At 41.8% G+C, this 21069-nt stretch overlaps 1 protein-coding gene across 1 annotated transcript; it reads right to left on the bottom strand.

The window, feature by feature from the left end:
• Nucleotides 1–6455: 6455 nt before the first annotated feature.
• LOC146833177 (keratin, type II cytoskeletal cochleal-like) lies at nt 6456–19525 on the bottom strand. Its single transcript, XM_085600833.1, has 9 exons — nt 19020–19525; nt 15196–15413; nt 13607–13667; nt 12623–12718; nt 11431–11595; nt 10233–10358; nt 9613–9833; nt 8333–8367; nt 6456–8234 (listed from the first exon to the last, which is right to left on the bottom strand). Exons 1-9 carry the CDS (start codon nt 19482–19484, stop codon nt 7978–7980), a joined length of 1644 nt encoding a protein of 547 aa, XP_085456959.1. The 5' UTR covers nt 19485–19525; the 3' UTR covers nt 6456–7977.
• Nucleotides 19526–21069: the final 1544 nt, after the last annotated feature.

Raw genomic sequence — 21069 nt, 5'->3', positions numbered from 1 at the left:
CCAGTTGTTAACTCAATGATAGTCAATGGGGTTTGAAGTACTTATTTTGGTACTCTTGCTGTGATCAGGATGTCAGTTAACCTCTTCAGTGCCCGCCCCTTTCCCCGCCCTGTGCCGGGCGTTTCATTAGCAGGCGGGGTTTATGACGAGCTGGTCTCGTCATGGGCACAGCGCAACCGCGGCCCATGACGAGACCAGCTCGTCATGGGCACTGAAGAGGTTAAATACATTCTTGAGCCATCCTCACATAGGTCAGGAATTGAAATGGGGCAAAATAAAAATACATTAATGTCTTTTGTTTTCAGCAATTTGTCAAGAAACATCATTTACAAGGCAATAGCTCTAACTCTCACAAATGCCAGACATTATGCATTGCAAATGTTTGTGTTTTTTAGCAACCTTTTTGACCCTGCCAGCACACTTCCTGACCTCCGCCCCCACAGCACTCTGATCACAGTTCTCACAAGGGCTCGAAGTAAATGAAGACAGCCTGGAAATGCAGCAAATAAAAATCGCCGCACTTCCAGGCCATCTTCATTTACATGCAATTCCAGAGGCATTTGCGCCCCCCTGGGAACCCATCCACGCCCCCCCAGGGGGCCGCGCCCCACAGTTTGAAGGCCTCTGCGCTAGAATCCTGTGCTTGGCACAGCATGTCACATGACCTGTATTTGGGCACTTCTCTGAGTGTTCTGCTACTGCATCCAGACAAGGATGACCAGATTTTAACAGGCATTTGCAATGAATAGGTCTCGCATTCACGCAAGTTTAAGCTTTAGGCATTGTTAATGACAATGCCTTTTATTTATGTTTTAAAAAAACAAAAATAATAGTTATTGTCATTTACAATGCCAATAGCTTAAACTCGCTTAAATGCAAGACCTATTGCATTGCAAATGCTTGTTTTTAATGCAGCCCGTTTTCCTTAAAGGAAAACGGAATGAATTAAAAAAGAAAAATGAACCTGTTCAGATTCATTTTTTAAAGGCAGGCAGTGGTCCAAGGGACCACTGCCTGCTCTTAAAAAATATTTTTGCAAGCACTCACAAAGGGGAAGAGGTCCCCCGGAGAAGCCTTCCCAATAGCGAGTGGTTTACCACCTACTTGAAGAAGGTGGTAAACTGCAAGTGTTTTGCAAAACTATGGAACTTTGCATTGAGACTCGCTATTAGGAAGGGACGATCCTTCCTAATAGCGAGGTTCGCAAATGATATTTTGCGAGTCAGTGACTCGCAAAATAGCATTTCTACATGCCAAAACCCTTTTTTGCGGTTGCAAACGGGCTGTTCCCTCGTTTGCGAGTGCAAAAAAGGGTCTTACATCTGGCCCAAGCAGCTCAGAACCAATCCGTCAATAAACAGACTCTGTACAGAATTGTCCAGCCAAGAGTTAGTCTGAAATGAATTGAGTTTGTTTGAATACTATTACTAAAATCATTACAAAAACTATTACAATAAAAAGCATAATACATAGTAAAGAATCCAATAAAATATTCAATATGAAAATTAACTAAAAGGAATCACAGGATTGATGATCTTATATCTTGCCATGCAGTTCTTAAATCCATCATATACCAATTCATTCCAGACAAAACTTGCTAGAGCCACCAGTTTCCTATTATCACGGATGGACTATTCGAGTGTCTCCCATTAGTTTGTTAAACAGCCATTTAACTACTAAAATAAACAAGCTAAGTTCACGTGATTATCAGAAAGTTATGTCTGCTGTTTGGAATTATTCAAGGCACTTAGGGTCACATGCATCAAGGTTGGATCTTGCTAGTCCTTAATTGCAATTATTAAGGAATCGCAATTAAGGACTCGCAAAAGTCTATGCATGTAGGAATCGCTATAGAAATAGCGATTCCTAAACATTCCTTAATTGCGACTCGCAAATTGCGAGTCACAATTAAGGGATGGCTTCCCATTCATTCCTATGGGCCTACAGGCCCTTAGGAATGAATGGGAAATTGCATGCACAATTTGCGAGTACCGATTGGTACTCGCAAATTGCACATGCAATTTCAAAGGTGTCATAAGGACACCCTGTTGCACCCCTGAAATTGTGGTGTGCACCCATTTTGCGCACACACATGCCCCAAGGGCATGTGTGTGTGTAACCTGAAACTTTGAAAAATACACTTTAGTGCATTTTTCAAAGTTTTTGCAAATTACCGACCATTTTAATTACACGGTAATTTCCAGCCCCAAATAGCGAAATCGCTATTTCAAAGTGCTTCTTGCATTGCATTTAAGGAATTCCTTAAATGCAATCGCAATTTAGGAAATCGCAAGAAATTGTGATTACCTAAATTGCGCGTCCCAAACACTTTCATGCATCGCAAAAGGCCATTTTGCGATAGCCAACGGACGATTTTTGCGAATCGCACTGTTTGCAATCGCAAAAACCTTTGATGCATGTGCCCCTTAATCTGTTTGAAACTATTTTAATACACTTTCCAGATCAGGGGAGCTCTGTAATGTCAGCAGAGATGAACTAAAGTGATAACGAGTCCTTGCAGTTCTATATTTCTTTTTTTTTAAAACATTGGTTTCAGCATAGTGCAACGCGAGGACCTAACTTTTGGGCAGCAACACAGCAAATGAGTAATGGATTCATTTTTATAATTGCAGAACTTGCTATTCCTCCAATTTCCTCTGTAGTAATGATCAAGAATAACTTTATTTCCGTTCAGAGAACCATAAAAGTTTAACAATAATTTTTTTTACAATTCTCTGTAGTCATTATTGGGGAAGGTCAGGAATTTACGTTTACAATGTAGCTCCTGTAAGCCCTACTCTTTGAGGTAATATTGCATGCGTGGTGTTTCATAAGAACGATGAATTTGTTTAAACTGATCATCAGACTAGAATTTCTAGGTCAGATTTCCTTGACAGCACCACAACTTGTCATTTTAAGATGGACTTTAAGGCTGTGTAGGATAGGGCGATACTTCGCATGGTATCTAGAATCAGATCTAAATCACTGATAGCCATGCCTATATATTTAGCCCATTTTATCCAGCACCTTAAAAATTTCTTCTAGCACCATCTTTAGTGAACAGTCTTTTGCATGCATTAAATGATAATGTTGAATGAAGGACACCTTGCATTTTATATCCTGCTTTAACATTCCAAATTTCAACCATATTTTGGAACAGCAAGTGTACCGAGTTATCTGAAAGATGTGTTTTTGGGTAATAGAATGGAGCTCGTCAAATGTTGTGGCCAATTTAGCTGGGAAGTCTTGATGTATATATGAGAATGTGGGGATCAGCTTTTCTTTTATAACCCTTAAGATAGCTTCTCCAGAGGGGTTATATAGACTTGTATTTAAGCGTCAAAGGGCAAAAGCTAGATTGCTAGCTTTTTTCTTAATAGCTGTTATGCGAATAGCCGGTGTGCCCGTATCCCCAAGCCAGTCCCCAAATAATGATATGGGGTTGTATAAGTGATCCAAACTGGACCCAATTTACAAGACATCTTGTATTTATTCTTGAGTTTGACAAAGATCATCACATTGGTTTTTTTGCATTTGCCACCAGCTAATTGCTTGAATGGGGTTTTTGTAGTCTTTCCAGTGATCTTTGCAGGCCTATGTTTGTTTGATCTAAAATAACCAGGTGTTCCACATATTGCAAAATCATATTATGACGACATATTTGTATGGGTCACCTGCCAAGATAGAACCCACAGGCACAAATTAGTATCAGGTGCTAGTAGGGTGTAATATTGAGTACCATTATGCAATAAAGTACTTTCTTTCTTAAAAGACAAGCACTAGTCTGGGCATTTCCTTTTTGTGTTTTTAATTGATTATTGAGCATGGAGCTTGAGCACCCTACAATACCTCCCTGAGAAGACTGACCACCCTTGGTACCCTGAGAGTCAAGTGTAGAAAGGGTTGTACTTGGCCCAATTTGCAAAGCGACAGTAGGGAGGATTCTGGAACATCAGAGGTAAACAATCCCAACCCCCATGGTTGAGACCCAGTAGCCCTGCTTGCTCCTTGGCCTCCAGAATTAGGTCTGAGAGATGCCGCCACTGCTTTACGTAATGTACTCTTCCCATGGACAGTAGTCAACCTTCTAATATAATAGAATGCTTGGTGTGACCGTCCAGGTCACAGGACAAATCCTGTATCTTGCAATGGTAAGGATAGACCTAGACCCCAGGGTAAGTGCTAGATTTAAATTATATAAAACGTCAGAGACAAAAATAAAAAGTCAGGATACCAGTTTCACATGCAATCGGACGCTCAGGGCAAGGGTACATGCCTGTTCTAAATGTAGTAGAGATTCCCATCCCAACAGAAACATATAGATGAGTGAGTGAGGTTAATGTGTTCTCCTTGTGACTTTTGGGGTCTGGTGTATCACATACACTCCACCACCACGCCTCCCAATTGGAACAACTTTTAATGCATTTCTCATCACTTTAAGCTTCAGAATCTGGAGCATGAAAAAACAGCAATGGCTTAACCTGCAAATAGTACAAGAAGAAATCTTGGACAAGTATTGATAAAGCCATTTCTCTTTGCACTTGAATCAAGATATATGTTTGTCTTGTAACAATAATCTTTTATGCAGCGTCATTTTAAGGATTTTAGGGCTCTAGCCAAGACATATTTTAGGGGTTCCTGGTTGAGGTAACTTTGCATTTTATTATCCATTTTCTGTTAATTCAAGCCTCATGATTCCAAACAATATTAAATAAGCATGAAAGGCTGAGATAGAGAAATAGACAAGGGTGATATTGAGAATGTTCAACTTCCAATGCCTTAAAACATCTCAGAATTTGTACAGAATTAAATTTCTAACCAAATGTTTCCTCCCATTGTATGAATTTCACAGCAAGGTGACTTTGACGTATTATAGACTAGTGCAAAATCTTAGACTAAGAGATATGCATATAGCAATGTATTTGCCGAATATTTAAACTATTGTTCGCTCCATAACAAGAGCAAACAATAGCAGGTAGAGGAGGCAACCTTAGCGAGACCCTCTCCTCACGATAAATGGGTCCGATATAAGCTATGCAATTTTAACACAGGCCATAGGCTCTGTGTAGAAAAGTCAGATGACTCTTTGGAGATGTCAGTAATGTCCATCATACCCAATACAGAAAAGAGGCAACCCAAATCCACCATGTCAAACGCCTTTCCTACCTCTAAAACTAAGCAGGCCGCAAACTGCCACTTGGCTGGGGCCAACTCCATTACTCTGTGCAAATGTGGGACATTCAGAGTTCAGAGTAGTAGGATGATCAGGAATAAACCCATTCTAATCTGGATGCACCACTCATGATATGTGTTCCAGTAGGTGGACTGCTATGATCTTACTAAGTATTTTGTAGGCCTTGTCCAGCAGGATAACAGGCTATAGAATGTTACTTTGTCAGGCTTGGGTAGGGACACCAGCAATGATTCCCTAAGCGGATGTGGGGGGTAACCGTCTGTGCGCGCAGCTTAAGACAGATCCAGCAATTTAGGGGCTCACAGCGACTCATAAGCCTTGTCGAATTCAATAGGAGCCCATCAAGACCAGGGGTCTTTTGTGTGGCTGCGCCTCTAATGGCCACTCAAATTTCTTGTAGTTTGATAGGGGCATTTATAGCCTCTCTGTCAGGGGATCTGGGATGTGCAACCCTACATCTCGGAGGGACTCAGCTGCATACACCTGCTGATTCGTGGGGGAGGGTTATATAGTGCTCTATAGTGCACTATGAAAGCTGTGTGTATATCTGCCTGCTTGGGTAGGGAGTGTATGAGTCGGGGATTCCTTAATCAATGTGATGGGAACTGCGGGTGTCGCGCTGCACAAAAGCCACATCAGTAAGCCTGAATTGTCCCCCTTAGCATGCATTTTGGCCTGAGAGCCCCTAGAAATCCAAGCAGTGTAGCTGTTCTATTAGGTGAGCATGGCAAACAAGAGCCTCGGTCAGTGTTTGCTGCTCTACAGGGTTGGAGTGAGCTGCTGCCTCAAGGGGCCCTTGTGATGTCTCTGTGTGCAGTAGGTCTTTATGTAGCATGCACCCCTACCACCACCCGGATGCCATGGCCCCTGATTACCACCTTGAGCACCTTCCATTCAGTTTGCCTATAAGTGACAGTTCCCCAATTTTCCTAAAAATAATGTGTTAGAACCTCTTTCATCTCTTCCATAAAAACTTGGTCTTCCAGCATTGCAGGCTGTAGTCGCCATATGAGGTAGGAGCTCTTAGCGTCCCCCATCCTAGTCATATTTGCAGTGTGTTATGGTCCGAATAGAGATGTAGTCATATATATGTCAGAGATTCAAAAACACTGCCCCCCCTTCATTCATCACCCGTTGTTGCGATAATACTAGGACCCAGCAAGTGGCCAAGTGAACTTTACCATTGTAGATGTATTTAATTCTGTTCATAGAACCCTCCTTACCTGTAGTTCTCTCACACAGTACAAATAAGACCAAGTAAAGCGATGAAAACAGCCTTTATTCAACACAAAAATGAAGAACCACCACGTTGAATTGCAAAGATGCAGTAAAAATGCAGTAAAGCAGTGGCAGAAAACGTGGCTTAGCTTAAGCAAAAGGAATGGCTGGTAGTCCACGCGAGAGATTACAGGCTAAATCCTTTGGAACAGTCGGACCACGAGCTGTGAACCATCTACCAGACTGAGAAGCAATAGAATGACTTCCCTTTGGCTCTTCACTAAGTGGTAACCAGCCTATGTCAAAGACCAGTCTGAAGTCTATGCTTTTCTAGTGTATGTATAGAGAGTTTGCAATCAGAAGATGTTGTTGGGGATCTCAGCCTTGGAACTGAGGAATGTGAGAGCTATGCAGCAATCTCTGTTAGAAAGGGATGCACGACAACCATTAGTAGGGTTACCCCTATCCTAGCACCAAGCCCCTTACTTCCTATTTCCTTCCTCTATTCTTTTCAGTGGGCCTTACTGTGAACACATCTGCTCATTTAGTGCGGTAATAATCTACAGGGACTTCCACAGAAGGTTTATTAAGAACAAAATTCATGGTTGAAAGCCCAAGATGCACTTAGAGGAAACGGAGTGAGTTACTATAAGTAAACAGGGGTAACATCTGTGTTATGCACGTGAAATTTCTCATAGTCACCGATTGTTGTTTTCTGTGTATTTTATGTAACTTTTTTCTCCTGATCCACCTTTTACATACAATATTATCGCATGGGGACTGGTTCCAGCAGAAAAATTATCCTGAGAACTGTAAAACTGTTCTAGACTTTGTGTGCCTAAACTAGCCTCCTGTCTGTATCTCAGGTAATTATTGCACATGAGGTACGCTTTTATGTGCAAATGTTATACTGAAGATCAGCAAATTGCGTTTCATATAATACTCTTGGATTTTGAGAAAATTATGCCTACCATGCAAGGATTTTTTTTTATAATTTTGTAGATAAGGCACACAAAATGTGTGACCTAATGCAAGTGTTACATCTTTCTTTATTCAGGTAGTCAATGATCAACGTACATGGACTGCGGCCTAAACTCACTGTAGTTTCATTCACTGCCATTTTAGACCATTGAAATCAGGACAAGATCATTTGTTGTGTTACTCTGAACTAGTTGTAATGTCAATTGTACGAACTGGGGCTTAGACCAGTGTGTGAAAAGTGCTGCTCAGCACAGATACTTGTTATGGAAATCGTGATCTGAGCCTGGAATCCGGTACATAGGCCCTCACTGCCCTCAGAATACACACGTGAAAACTCAGCAATTTAGGTTTATGTAAGTGACCACTTTAGACTTTTCAAAGAATTTGTGTTTTGATGTTATGACTCTGTCTTGGGGAAGAAGAGCACAGTTTTGGATTGCCTTTGGATTGGGAAATGCGTGAGCCTCCTTGAGCGGACAGAACAACAATGGTCATTTTTGAAAAGGTCCAGTTTTGTTGCTGGTTATTAGCGGTTCAGATCTTTCTTCAGGGTAAGCCATCAGCGCAGTGGGAGCGTCGGTCATTTAGTATCGCCGTCCGCTAGAGGACTGCATGGAGTATGAGGTCTTCTTCACAACTGCAGAGCCACCGCTACGTCCGCTTCCGCTGCTGAAGCCCATTCCGCCGCTACCTCCTCCATAGCCAGAACCTCCGCTAATGCCTCCTCCTGAGCCTCCACCAACGCCGTATCCGAAGCCACCTCCAGTGCCTCCGCTAACACTGCCTCCGTAGCCTCCACCCATGGAGCCTCCAGTGCCGCCTCCTGAGCTGCTGACCACAGCTGCGAATAAATCATAGACAGACATCAACATCATTTAATTCACTAAAAATGACAGAAACCCATATTTCTTCCCAAAATGAAATACTATAGAAACTTACAGACGCTCACGGCGGTGGCACTGTCTCCTGACATCCTGTAAAAGAGACACAAGGATAGACTTGTCAATCACAGGATGAGAAGCTCATTGGAAGTACGTCCATGCTATGTGGCCAGTGCATCGGAATCATGAAGACAGAAATTGCACAGGACACTACAAAACGCCACATAGACCAAGCTCATCAATAGATGTGAAACAAATGAGTAAGGCGAGGAAGGTTGGCCAGCATCATTGAAAGAGAAGAGAAAAATAGACGGATGATCTTCAAATCCTGACATGCCTGGGTTCAGATAACCAATGCAAACCGGATGGCCTCCTCCCAGAAACAGGTCTGCCATGCCACCACTTACAAAGTCCTTCAAATGTTTTTGCAGGACAGAAGCTCCCCCCTTTTTTAACCACTGCTTTTTCACTGAAGGCTACCCACAAAGGGGAAAGTTAAGTGTCATGTCCGCTCTGCATTCTGCAATTGTTTATTTTATGCAGCACCTACTCTGCACAGTCACACACACAAATATTTTTTTTTTCTAAAGAAAAATGCTGTCCCTCTAGGGATGGAATGTTAAGCTACATGTGCTAAATGTAGCCCATGAATCTCTTCGATAATACATATCTCAGAGTGGATATGTTAGCAAACAGAGCACAACTAATGGTCATCAATGGAACGATTATCTCCTCCACAGCTAAGCTATCCCTCTTTCGTCTCCGTCTAACCCATGACCCCTGCTAAATTTGCAACTACAGTTCAAGGCTGGTCTCTGAACTCAGTAAGCCATCCATCATCTGTGCTTGTCCCATAGTCTTCATCTGTGCTCTCTCTTACTATGTTTGTCTATGTCTCTCCCTTGCTCCTTCTGTATCACTCTCTCACTACTCTAGCCTCTCTACGGGAACTACAGGTAAATATTGCTTCAACACTTCATCCAAGCTCGGTCTTCTGTCTTCATCTGAGAAGGGCAGTGGCCTTCCAGTAATTTTCCTTTGGGCTCCCAATGTTTTTAAATCTGGATTCCAGCAAAACTTATAGTTTGGTCCCAATATTTTTTTTCCTGAATTTCAGTTGAGGCCAATCTCCTCCGTTCTACTAAGCCACCCCCTTTTCCCCAGATGAATGCACGTTGAGTCAAAATGAGCTTTCTCTATCCTCAAATATAGCGCCTTCATTGGTCTTCACTGTATGCGGTCTGCAGCAGAGGTCATTCATGGGCCTCCATAGATATCTATATATTCCCCTACCTATAGAAGTGGTCTTTAATAGGTGACATCCAATTTAGCACCCACCTGCACTCTTCTCCTTCCAGAAGCTTCCTGTAGGTGGCAATCTCAATGTCCAGGGCTAGCTTGACATTCATCAGCTCCTGGTAGTCACGCAGCTGGCGCGCCATGTCCTCCTTTGCCTTCTGTAGGGCGGCCTCAACGTTAGCCAGCTTCCTTTTGGCATCGTTGATGGCGGATTCCCCACGTGATTCTGACTCTGTGATAGCCGCCTGCAATTTGGCAACCTTTGGAAAAAAATGAATGCGCTCTTTCTTAATTAAAGCAGACATTTTTACCAGTCACATATTGTCTCAAGAAAGTTCACTTGTATGTGCTGGAAACTATAATTGCCACCTCTGATCTTAAGCACCTCACCCTAAAAACAACAAAACTGAAATGAGCCCATAAAACCAGTTCAACTGTAGCAATATCTATAATTTTCAAATTTTATTGGAGAGGTATATTTCATAACTGTTTTTATATGGTATTTATTTCTTTACCTGCTTTGCTTGTTTCCTGAACAATGCGGGCGTTCATGCTTGCTAGTCGTTAGTCATGGCTAGTATTACTACTTAGAACATTACTGTGGCTTTGTTCATCTGGAACTCATTCTGAGCTGAGTTGACATATATCTCACACTGTACCTGTTTCCTCACAGTTTCTGCCTCTGCCTTCATCCTCTGTATCTGGCGGTTGAGGTCACTGATCTCGGTCTTGGTGCTGCGCAGATCGTTGCCGTGGTCACCCGCTGACTTCTGCAGCTCTTCAAACTGAAAGTAAAACTTGTGTGTTAGGGTCGGGGTGTACGGTGGTGCCTTCACAATGTGCAGGCATCTCTTGCCTATTGTTTGCTATGGGAATGACACAATATAAGGAGCTGGCATGCTGTACGTGGGTCTTCATCCTCTGGAAACACTCTCCGGGGAACACTGTCCTTTTTTATGGTAATGGGAAGGAAGTGCAAACGTTATCCTGGTTCTTCAGGCATTAGATAAGAAGCTCTATTGAATCATTTTGCTTGGCACAAAAAGGATTTATGAAAGATATAAGAAAGGGGAGTTTGGTCCACACAGAAAACACTTTCATTGCTGTGGCAAAACAGGAAAGGGGTCTAAAATGAAGGCAGACAATGAGGGCTGGCCAGACGGAAGAAGAAACGGTGGAGCCAGATCTCACTCTTCTGTCATGACGTGACTTCATAAGTGATGACCCATTGGGTGAAAAAGTCAGTGTGACGGCTGAGGACGAGAGTCGCTAATCAGTCAGAAGACGATTTTTGGGGGACTTTAGGAGCTACTGATGATCAACGACCAGTGTTCGATGTAAGAGACTGAAGTGGTTCTTGGTGGTCATACCGAAGAGGCAAGTCTTGTGGGAGAATGAAAGATCAATGACTCCTCTTTCATCCCAACAATATCGATAATGGATCTCAGGAGCCAGTGGCCCGAATGATGTGCACAATGAAACTGCTCCAGCCTCACCTATTAGGACATTCAGCTTGGCACCCGCTCATAGAGCTGCACAGCACCAGAGGGATTGCATTATTGAAAACAATTTGGACATTATGTGTCACAAAATAACAATTTTGGGCTAATTTATAAAAGATTGATGGGATAGTGTATGGAGCGATCAAGTGAGTGCATATTGCGACTTGTTTACATTGTGCCTCATCAATTTTGCTATGTGACTTATTTAAGCTCCATTGTATTACTATTTGGTTGCTGGAGCAGATTTCCTCAATGGTCTCTGGGGGTAAAAATAATGACAGTATCCTTTATATTACACAGCTTGTGCTCCTGCAGTTGTGCCATTTTATTTCTCTCAATGACAGCTGGTGCTCACCTTCTGCTGGTAGAATGATTCTGACTCAGCCCGGCTCCGCTTCGCGATCTCCTTGTACTCATTCTCCACCTCGGCGATGATACTGTCAAAGTTGATGTTGCGGTTGTTGTCCATGGACAGAATAACCGAGGTTTCTGAGATTTGGGAGTGCAGCTGGTTGATCTCCTGAAAAAAACACAGGCCAAACAAATGTGGATCAAATGTACACCAAATCTCTAATAAAACGGAATCCAGACTGCTGAACATCCTTCCACCTTGGGGAGCCCTCTTTGTTTGTTTGGGTTCTGTCTTCACTGAAGAGCGGCATTGTAGTTTTTCAACATAGAAAGGGGTGTGCAGTGGGTGCCATGCTTTCAGCACTGTTTACAAGCACAGCATTAAACGAGTGGTCAGGAAGACATGGTCAGGCACACAACCACTGCATTTGGACAATATTAGCTTATTCAATGGAAGGATATTTATGGCAGCCCAATTTTGGATATCAACTTCAATGAAAAAGCAAATGGTGTGTTAATGAGTGCCAATATAGGGTAACCTTTTATCCCAGCAAGAAGATGGGCCCATACATATCAATCAATAAGAGGCAGCCCCAAGTGGTAACAATTGGAGATCTTATTCATGTAATAGAAAACATTTGACCAGACCCAGCCAAAGGCCAATGAGGTATGGTCTGCCTTCTGCCTATCACATGTCAACAGAAGTATGTCTTGATGCATTCTCTTTCCCATCCGCACGGGCTCCCCTACGGAGTACCTTACAGCCGCTTGTCACCTATCTGTACAAGTGATCTGATCGTGTGTGCTACTGGTTTCTCCATGTCATAACAAGTCACTGCATCCTACATGTATTTTTTCTACATTTCTACTCACAACACGTTGATGTGTCGTGTTCAGGCAAATGTCAGGCTAAGTGACCATTCTGCTTCCTCTGCTGTTCTGGCATTTGCACAGTGAACTGCAGACTCTAAAAGCAGGATGGCTACCGCGACTCAATTATGCCCCTGTGGCCACATTCTAGTCTTGCCCTCCTGCATTCTGTAGCTGCTTTGAACATGTTGGCCAGGACTAGTTTTAGTTTCCAGTCCAACCCTGCATAATTTGTGTGCTTTTGCCTCCTGTCCCTACACACACGAGCGCCTGATGTATTAATCAAGTGGTGCTTTGACTGGGGAGAACAGGGCTCAGTAACTTACTTCTTCATACATCTTTGTCAGGAAGTGGATCTCGTCAGATAGTGCTTCAACCCTGGACTGCAATTCCACTTTCTTCAAGTAGGCAGCATCCACATCCTGTTGAAAGGAAGCACGTGATCATCGGAAGAATTTACCAGCAACAGCAAGAAGTAGAATCTCTGGACCACAGAAGCCTAGAGCGCTCCCGTGTGCAATGTCATTGTCCTACCCAAATACCATCATAGGGTTAGCGTGACACGTAAGAGCCAGGGATAACTTCAGTGGGATTTCCAAGTAGGCCCAGGCAACTCTTTAACACGCCATCCCTCATCAGGGCACTCACGACCAGAACTGTTCACACCCATGAAATCATACAACCGTGGGCAACTCTGAGGTAGGACTAGAAAGCCTGAACCTGGAAAAAGCATGCAGAAAATCATACTGACGCTGCAGGATGATCATTCAGTTATGCCATAAGTTCGGACCCCACCCCCGACTCCCCCTTCATGACAGCCTTGCATACTCGGATACCTTCATCGGCCTGGTGCGCCACCATCCATGGGGCAACCATGGAACAAAGAGGACGCACCCATGGTGGCACGGATTTATAGACCCTTCTGATCACCACTTCCGGGTCATGTGTGAAGGACGACGGGAAAGGACCCTAGAGGGCAGTGGGGATGCGGTGGACTTAGCCATGCCAACGAAGTGGCCACCTCCCTTCATGTTGGAGCCACTAATAAGCTCCCGGCAGTTATTTGCGGGTTACTTTTCTCAGGATCACACAGGTCTGCTTGGCTGTTATCTGATTCAGTCGATCGCCATATAGGGATACGTTCCATATTGTCAACTTCACCCTTCATAGAAGTTCTATGCATCTGAACGATAAAAGGGTTTTACCACAAACTCTTGCAAATGGTTTATACAGCGCGTTTCTAAAACCTTGAAATGGTTGTTTTTGTCATCCGTTGTCATCATTTCGCGATTAAAAGCCGCTTCACTCACCTTTTTAAGCACCACGAACTCATTCTCGGCCTGTGTGCGCTTGTTGATTTCCTGTTCGTATCTGTCAAAAGCAAGAGGGATTGAAGTAATGGTTTGTTTTTCTAAGCACAGCCTCTACTCAAGATCAAAGTCAACAAAAGTGCAGCATGGACGACGTCAAGGCCATCAGGAAAGGTGGACAAGCTGTGCTTGAAGCTGGGTGGCAGAGGAAATGCCTCATCCAAAATGCAAAAGTGAAATGACACTGATCGCAATGAATTTCAATCAAGTTCAGGTTATCATCCTTTATGGTAAATCTTATAAAGCCATACACTTTTCTCAAGATAAGCTACCCTCCTGAAAATCTATTAGATAGCGTGATTATCCCCTGTAAATAACGAAAGAGCCCATTTTAGTAACACATATTCCCAACTTCAGAGTAGTCAGCTATTCCTTCAGCTGCAGGTAATTATTGATCTTCTATACATTATTCGTGCAAAGTTTGTGCAGTATGCTAGGTTTGTGCAGTATGCTAGGTTTGTGCAGTATGCTAGGTTTGTGCAGTATGCTAGGTTTGTGCAGTATGCTAGGTTTGTGCAGAATGCTAGGTTTGTGCAGTATGCTGGGTTTGTGCAGTATGCTAGGTTTGTGCAGTATGCTGGGTTTCTGCAGTATGCTGGGTTTGTGCAGTATGCTAGGTTTGTGCAGTATGCTGGGTTTGTGCAGTATGCTAGGTTTGTGCAGTATGCTAGGTTTGTGTAGTATGCTAGGTTTGTGCAGTGTGCTAGGTTTGTGCAGTATGCTAGGTTTGTGCAGTATGCTGGGTTTGTGCAGTATGCTGGGATTGTGCAGTATGCTAGGTTTGTGCAGTATGCTAGGTTTGTGCAGTATGCTAGGTTTGTGCAGTATGCTAGGTTTGTGCAGTATGCTGGGTTTGTGCAGTGTGCTAGGTTTGTGCAGTATGCTAGGTTTGTGCAGTATGCTAGGTTTGTGCAGTGTGCTGGGTTTGTGCAGTATGCTGGGTTTGTGCAGTGTGCTAGGTTTGTGCAGTATGCTGGGTTTGTACAGTATGCTGGGTTTGTGCAGTGTGCTAGGTTTGTGCAGTATGCTGGGTTTGTGCAGTATGCTGGGTTTGTGCAGTATGCTAGGTTTGTGCAGTATGCTGGGTTTGTGCAGTATGCTGGGTTTGTGCAGTATGCTAGGTTTGTGCAGTATGCTAGGTTTGTGCAGTATGCTAGGTTTGTGCAGTGTGCTGGGTTTGTGCAGTATGCTGGGTTTGTGCAGTATGCTGGGTTTGTGCAGTGTGCTAGGTTTGTGCAGTATGCTGGGTTTGTGCAGTATGCTGGTTTTGTGCAGTATGCTAGGTTTGTGCAGTATGCTAGGTTTGTGCAGTATGCTAGGTTTGTGCAGTATGCTGGGTTTGTGCAGTATGCTAGGTTTGTGCAGTGTGCTAGGTTTGTGCAGTGTGCTAGGTTTGTGCAGTATGCTGGGTTTGTGCAGTGTGCTAGGTTTGTGCAGTGTGCTAGGTTTTTGCAGTATGCTAGGTTTGTGCAGTGTGCTAGGTTTGTGCAGTGTGCTAGGTTTGTGCAGTATGCTGGAGTTTCTCTTACTTGGTCTTGCACTCTTCAACAAGGTTCTCCAGGTTCTTCAATTCTCCGCTAAGGCGACCTTTGTCATTTGTCATGGAGTCCAGATGCTTCCTTAGGGTGCTGATGTATGCTTCAAAGAAGGACTCAAGACCCTTTCCAGGACCCTTTTTGTTATCTTGTTCCTGCAAAAGATGCCACTTGGTCTCCAGAACCTGGTTTTGTTGCTCCAGAAATCGTACCTGAAACCCAGCGAGTATATAAATTAAACAACCAAGAAAGATGTAAAGAGGTACAGCTGCTGTCAGATCACTTTCTGTAGGCATTAGAATGGTGTTGGAGTTGAAACACAGAAGTGTTACCAACATGCTAACAGGAAATTCATTCATATCAGCCATTTGATGTACAGAATTAGGCGGGTGCCAGATTTTGAGGACGTGTAGTTGTGTAGTAACAAGTACTATAGGAAGAAATAAATGGCAAAGAAAAGCAAAGGAGAGATCAGGGATAAAAGAAAGTGAAAAAATACTAGAATGTCATTTTAGTGTTGAAGTATAATGCACCAAATCTCCATGGTAGTGTAGCACTAGGGGATTGTGGGCAGGGTAATAACTAGCACAGTGATACCTCCTAGATTTCATCTTGCTTTCATTTTATTAAAGGAAGTTGAGGGGACTAATGAAGACTAGAGAAATGTAAAGACTAGTGGTCCTAAAGTTGTGACAAACGATTTCATTGCATCTTATTTGGATACCTGGTTTGTATTGGTAACAACACTCTTCAATAAAATCCAGGAATCAAGTCTTGTATTGTCATTGGGAGAGCGGAATCTGTTGTGTCCATATTCAAGAAGGATAATCCTATGAACTTGGTTAACTACTGCCCCATCTCATTGTTCGATGGGTCAAAGAAATTCTTTAGGAAAATATTTGCCTCTAGATTACAGGACTATTTGATTACTAGAACCACAGAAACCTAGCTGGCCGACTTTCATCACAAACTAGGCCCTGTTGAACAGGAATTATATCTGTTTTATTTTGTCATGAAATATGTTCCTCAGAAATGGGGGGGGGGTCTTAGCCTTTCACATTTGTTAATATGTTAGAAACATTGTACTGTACTTGAAAGGCTAATAGAAGGAATACCTGTAGTATACACAAGTAACTGCACTGTGATGCTGTATGGCTACAACACTTCTCCATTTGTAGGGGTGCTCACCATGGTTGTTTATTTGTCCCACTTCAATGTAATCTATTTATTTAATCATATGCCTGGGTGCTTAGCTACGTATGAAGTAGATGGCCCAAGAGAAAATATCACTTCATGCTGTGTTTTCTATCTATGGATGATAGTGCATTGCTGGCAAGGAAATAACGAATTGCATAGGCTTTTCTTTGCTTTCCAAGGCCAGTGATTAGCAAACTAGAGGTGGATACACCAAAGTCAAAGAGCTTAGTGGTGGGACCATAATATTCCCTTAAGAGATCATTTTCTATTGAACAGTCATAATTTTAGACACTGTCACTCTCTTTGCAAAAAAAGGGGTGTCTGAGCCGTCTCAGTCGCAAATACTGAAAAGTGAAATATCCTACACAACTCAATATATATATATATATATATATATAGATATATGTATATTAGCACATAACTAAAAATATGCACGAGACCCATATCTTCCTCATTGTAGGTCCAGATGGAAAAAAATGGCAGTTAGTTATGGGGACACAACAAATTAAATGCTTTTACTAAAGTATAGGGAGGATTTTTTTAGGAAAATCTGCATGTCACCAAAGTCCACTTCAATGAAGTCATTTAGGACGGAATTGCACTCTAATTATGTTGCTGATGATTCTGCAAGCATACCTGCTAATATGCAGCTAAGAGTGGACAAATCGTTCTCTATCGTTTTTCAAGCAATTTAATGAGATCTCCTAATGGTAGATAATATGGCAACCCCGCTCTAGGTTTCTCCTTTTGAACAGTGATTGGTTTAGCTCTTTCAATGTTTTAGTCAGATAAGCCCTCACAAATCCATACAACACCAGGATTGATCATAAGCAGATATTAGGATAAAATGAATCATCAATGATTTAACTGAATTCTTGGTAGCTCTTTTGGGCCTACATTTCTCCGCATTAAAAAAAAATAGAATCCAGGAAAATTATGGTAATCTAATGTTCTACCTTTAACCGGCATCTCTCTAAGGGCAGTTTTGCCTATATATATATATATATATATATATATAGAGATATGTATATTAGCACATAACTAAAAATATGCACGAGACCCATATCTTCCTCATTGTAGGTCCAGATGGAAAAAAATGGCAGTTAGTTATGGGGACACAACAAATTAAATGCTTTTACTAAAGTATAGGGAGGATTTTTTAGGAAAATCTGCATGTCACCAAAGTCCACTTCAATGAAGTCATTTAGGACGGAATTGCACTCTAATTATGTTGCTGATGATGCTGCAATCATACCTGCTAATATGCAGCTAAGAGTGGACAAATCGTTCTCTATCGTTTTTCAAGCAATTTAACGAGATCTCCGATGGCAGATAATATGGCAACCCCTCTCTAGGTTTCTCCTTTTGAACAGTGATTGGTTTAGCTCTTTCAATGTTTTGGTCAGAGAAGCCCTCACAAGTCCATACAACACCAAGATTGATCATAAGCAGATATTAGGATAAAATGAATCATCAATGATTTAACTGAATTCTTGATAGCTCTTTTGGGCCTACATTTCTCCGCATTAAAAAAAAATAGAATCCAGGAAAATTATGGTACTCTAATGTTCTACCTTTAACCGGCATCTCTCTAAGGGCAGTTTTGCCTTGGGATCATGCCCTCAAGATGATACACTAACTAAAATGAAGAATATGGTCATTTTTGTGCTTGTCACCTTGCATGCATTTAGAAGGAATTGCATTTTGGCCTTACATGTCCTCTCTAATTTGCTAAAAAGATGGGAGAAACCACTCAACTAATATTGGATTATGGTATTAGAACTAGAAAATAGGTATTACTATTGTGTGAAAGTACTGGCGGAATGAAAATTATTCATTTTATTTCAAATTATATTGTGAAATCTTAAAGGACTACGAGAACTGTAAAGTAAAAATTGTATATTATTTCATATTGGAGAACAACTGTGACATCTTTGATAAAGTTGAAAATATTGTCATTTTTTAATCAGTGACAGTTCTGTTTTTAAGTTCCAAGCTTTGATGGATTGAATGTATAATGCGTATATATCAGTATCAATCAATACTTTACTGTACAGTTAATTTAAACCTGTACAATTGTCCATTTATCCAGTAAAAAATATGTCAATTACTAGTAAATGAGCTAGATTCTCAAAATGATCGGATACAAAACAATTTTTCTATGCAACATCAGATGTGTCATTAAAAATCAAAATTATACATTAAACAGTGAAAACTTTGCTGCATAATTAGAAATATGATTAACAATAATGAATAATAGATTACATTGTTAGGAAGGATAACTTTGTAAACAAGCAGGCTCTAATAAATTAATTCAGAAGTGTCAAAATCCTTTTAAAATGTCCAGTTCGGTGCTTTTCTAACAATCTTTTTCATTTCTGAGTTTTTAGCAGCTCTAAAAGACATTTATTGGTCTTGCTAGCTATTAAATGTAATAGCAAATTGAATAACGTGTGGGAGCTGGAAGCAGGCCTATTTATCGCAGTTTGTATTAATTTTAATATGTTGATGGAAATTATTTTCCTGAATAATATATAACCAAAGATTCAATGGTCATGATGGTTGTTGCTCTATTCATAGTAATAAAAGTGAATATCAAGGTTTGGAGAGCAAGGACTTACCTTATCGATGAAGGTGGCAAATTTATTGTTGAGCGTCTTGATCTGCTCCCTCTCCTGTGTTCGTACCCTTTGGATACTTGGATCAACCTCCAAGTTGAGTGGGGCCAAGAGACTTTGATTGATGGTAACTTCCTGGATGCCACCTGGTGGGCAAGTTGGAAATCCAGAGCCTCCCCCAAACCCAAAACCAGCTCCACCACCAAACCTAACAGAAGTTCCACCGCCTGTGCCACTACCAAAGATACTTCCAGCTCCACCACCAGAATTATAGCCACCCATATAACTGCTGCTACTGCCACTGGTGGACATTCTTTTGCCAGTCCCTAGATTGTGGTGACTTCTGCTACCAAAGCTGATACCACCACTGTGTCTAGAACCCCCTCCTATTCCACGAGAGACAGAGTGAGAGCTGTAGCTGAGTCTGCCACTATTTCCAGGCCTCCCACAGGTCGATTGTTGGGACATGTTGATGGCTATGAAGTGGAATGACAATACGACTTGAGGAAAGCAAGTGCCTCTGCTTTGAGAAATGCACTCACCTCCTTTTATATGTATTTTTTTGGGCTTGGTTGTGAGGGAGTAAGAACAGGATTTTTTATTGTAATAATTTGTTGAGTATGTGTTGAGCTGGCAGAAACCCATATTCATTGGCTTGTTAAACGTTGCAATACCCTGGCACACAGCTAGCACTTCCTATAAAATTTATATATTTGTTGCTAATTGCTTGTGATGCAAAATAACCTAGTTTCACTTCTGGAAACTCAGATAAAGGCTATCTTTTGCAACAGTGAGCCATGATTCTGTGAAGGTTCATTTTTACAAGAGTGAGGCACATGGGTGGTACAGTCTTATTGGCATTTTACCAAAATTAGCCGAAATCATTCCTTAATACTATTGCATGAATCGTGCACTGGTTTATGCCCTTGCCATTTCTCACTGCACCTGTATGAATGCAAAGAAGCAGATATAGTACAAATTGTGCAACCCTTGAGGCCATGGACATGATCTAGAAAGACCATGAAAAATGTTTGAAGAATTCTACCGGGTCATGGCATACCAGGGCATTGGTGTGACGTTTTTATGGCACACACATTCAATTAGATCTGTTTTCTGTATTTCTACATATGAAATATTTTTGCTTTATGGAAAATCTAAATCTGTTGGGTTAGGAAATTGATGATGTTTCATCTAACTTTAAAAAAAATATTTTCTTAACATGGCAAACCCTTCCTTTCCTCACACATCCATGAACATTTGGAATTCTCTGATATTTTGGCACATTGTATGTTCCTCTTGCATACGGGTTATTAGGAATTCATATAAGTGTGGGAAACGTGACTTTTTTTTTTTACCCGATTCAACTTAAATTGTCTCTTATTTGACACAACTATTTGACAATGGTGAAGCCAAGAAAGTGAAAGACTGTCTCAAAAGTTTGGTTCCGAAAGTCTTTTATATACTTTTTTTAATTACATTTATCCACAGTTTGGTCCAGAAAATAAGATTTTACAAGGTTACAAAAAGACTTGTACCTGTCTCATAATTTCTGGCAAGCAGTAATCATTTTCCCAGAGCAGCCTTTTGACTGAGGATCATGTATAGCAAGACAAGAGAAATATTTTGTATGGCTCCTTCATCTGTTAATTTGTCGCCATGGCTCCTCTTAAAACAGCTTCTTGCTTTCAGAAAGGTTAGTTCCAGCAACGCCTATACCCCCACCATACACCACAACAAACGCGCTAGTCAACACCCACCAGCATGCATGCTTCTCAACACATGATCACTCAGCAAACACACAGCCGAAATATGGGACCTGCTGAGCAGCTACACTCTTGACATCCTCTTCATCACAGAGACCTGGCTCAAACCCTCAATGGTAATCCCAGTGGGCTACAAGATCGCTCGACAGGACCACCTTCACAAGCTAGAAAGAGGACTCACTATCATCTACCAGGAATCCATCAAATGCACAACATCCAGAGAGAATGCCACCCCATTCATTGAACACCTGCATTTCAAACTGCAAATCTCTGAAAACCTCACCCTCATT

Source organism: Triturus cristatus, chromosome 4_2 (assembly GCF_964204655.1).
Source record: "Triturus cristatus chromosome 4_2, aTriCri1.1, whole genome shotgun sequence".
In the NCBI taxonomy this organism is placed as follows: domain Eukaryota; kingdom Metazoa; phylum Chordata; class Amphibia; order Caudata; family Salamandridae; genus Triturus; species Triturus cristatus.
The sequence above is the reverse complement of the archived record's forward strand: the minus strand, read 5'-3'. Positions and strand labels throughout refer to the sequence as shown.

Bases quoted from the DNA above. Each gene is read 5' to 3' on its own strand.
- LOC146833177 (XM_085600833.1), bottom strand. From the start codon at position 19,484: ATGTCCCAACAATCGACCTGTGGGAGGCCTGGAAATAGTGGCAGACTC. The intron at 13,668-15,195 runs GTAAGAGAAACT...TGCTTTTGACAG, and splicing joins GTTGAAGAGTGCAAGACCAA to ATACGAACAGGAAATCAACA. The intron at 8,235-8,332 runs GTAAGTTTCTAT...ATTTATTCGCAG, and splicing joins TGCCACCGCCGTGAGCGTCT to CTGTGGTCAGCAGCTCAGGA.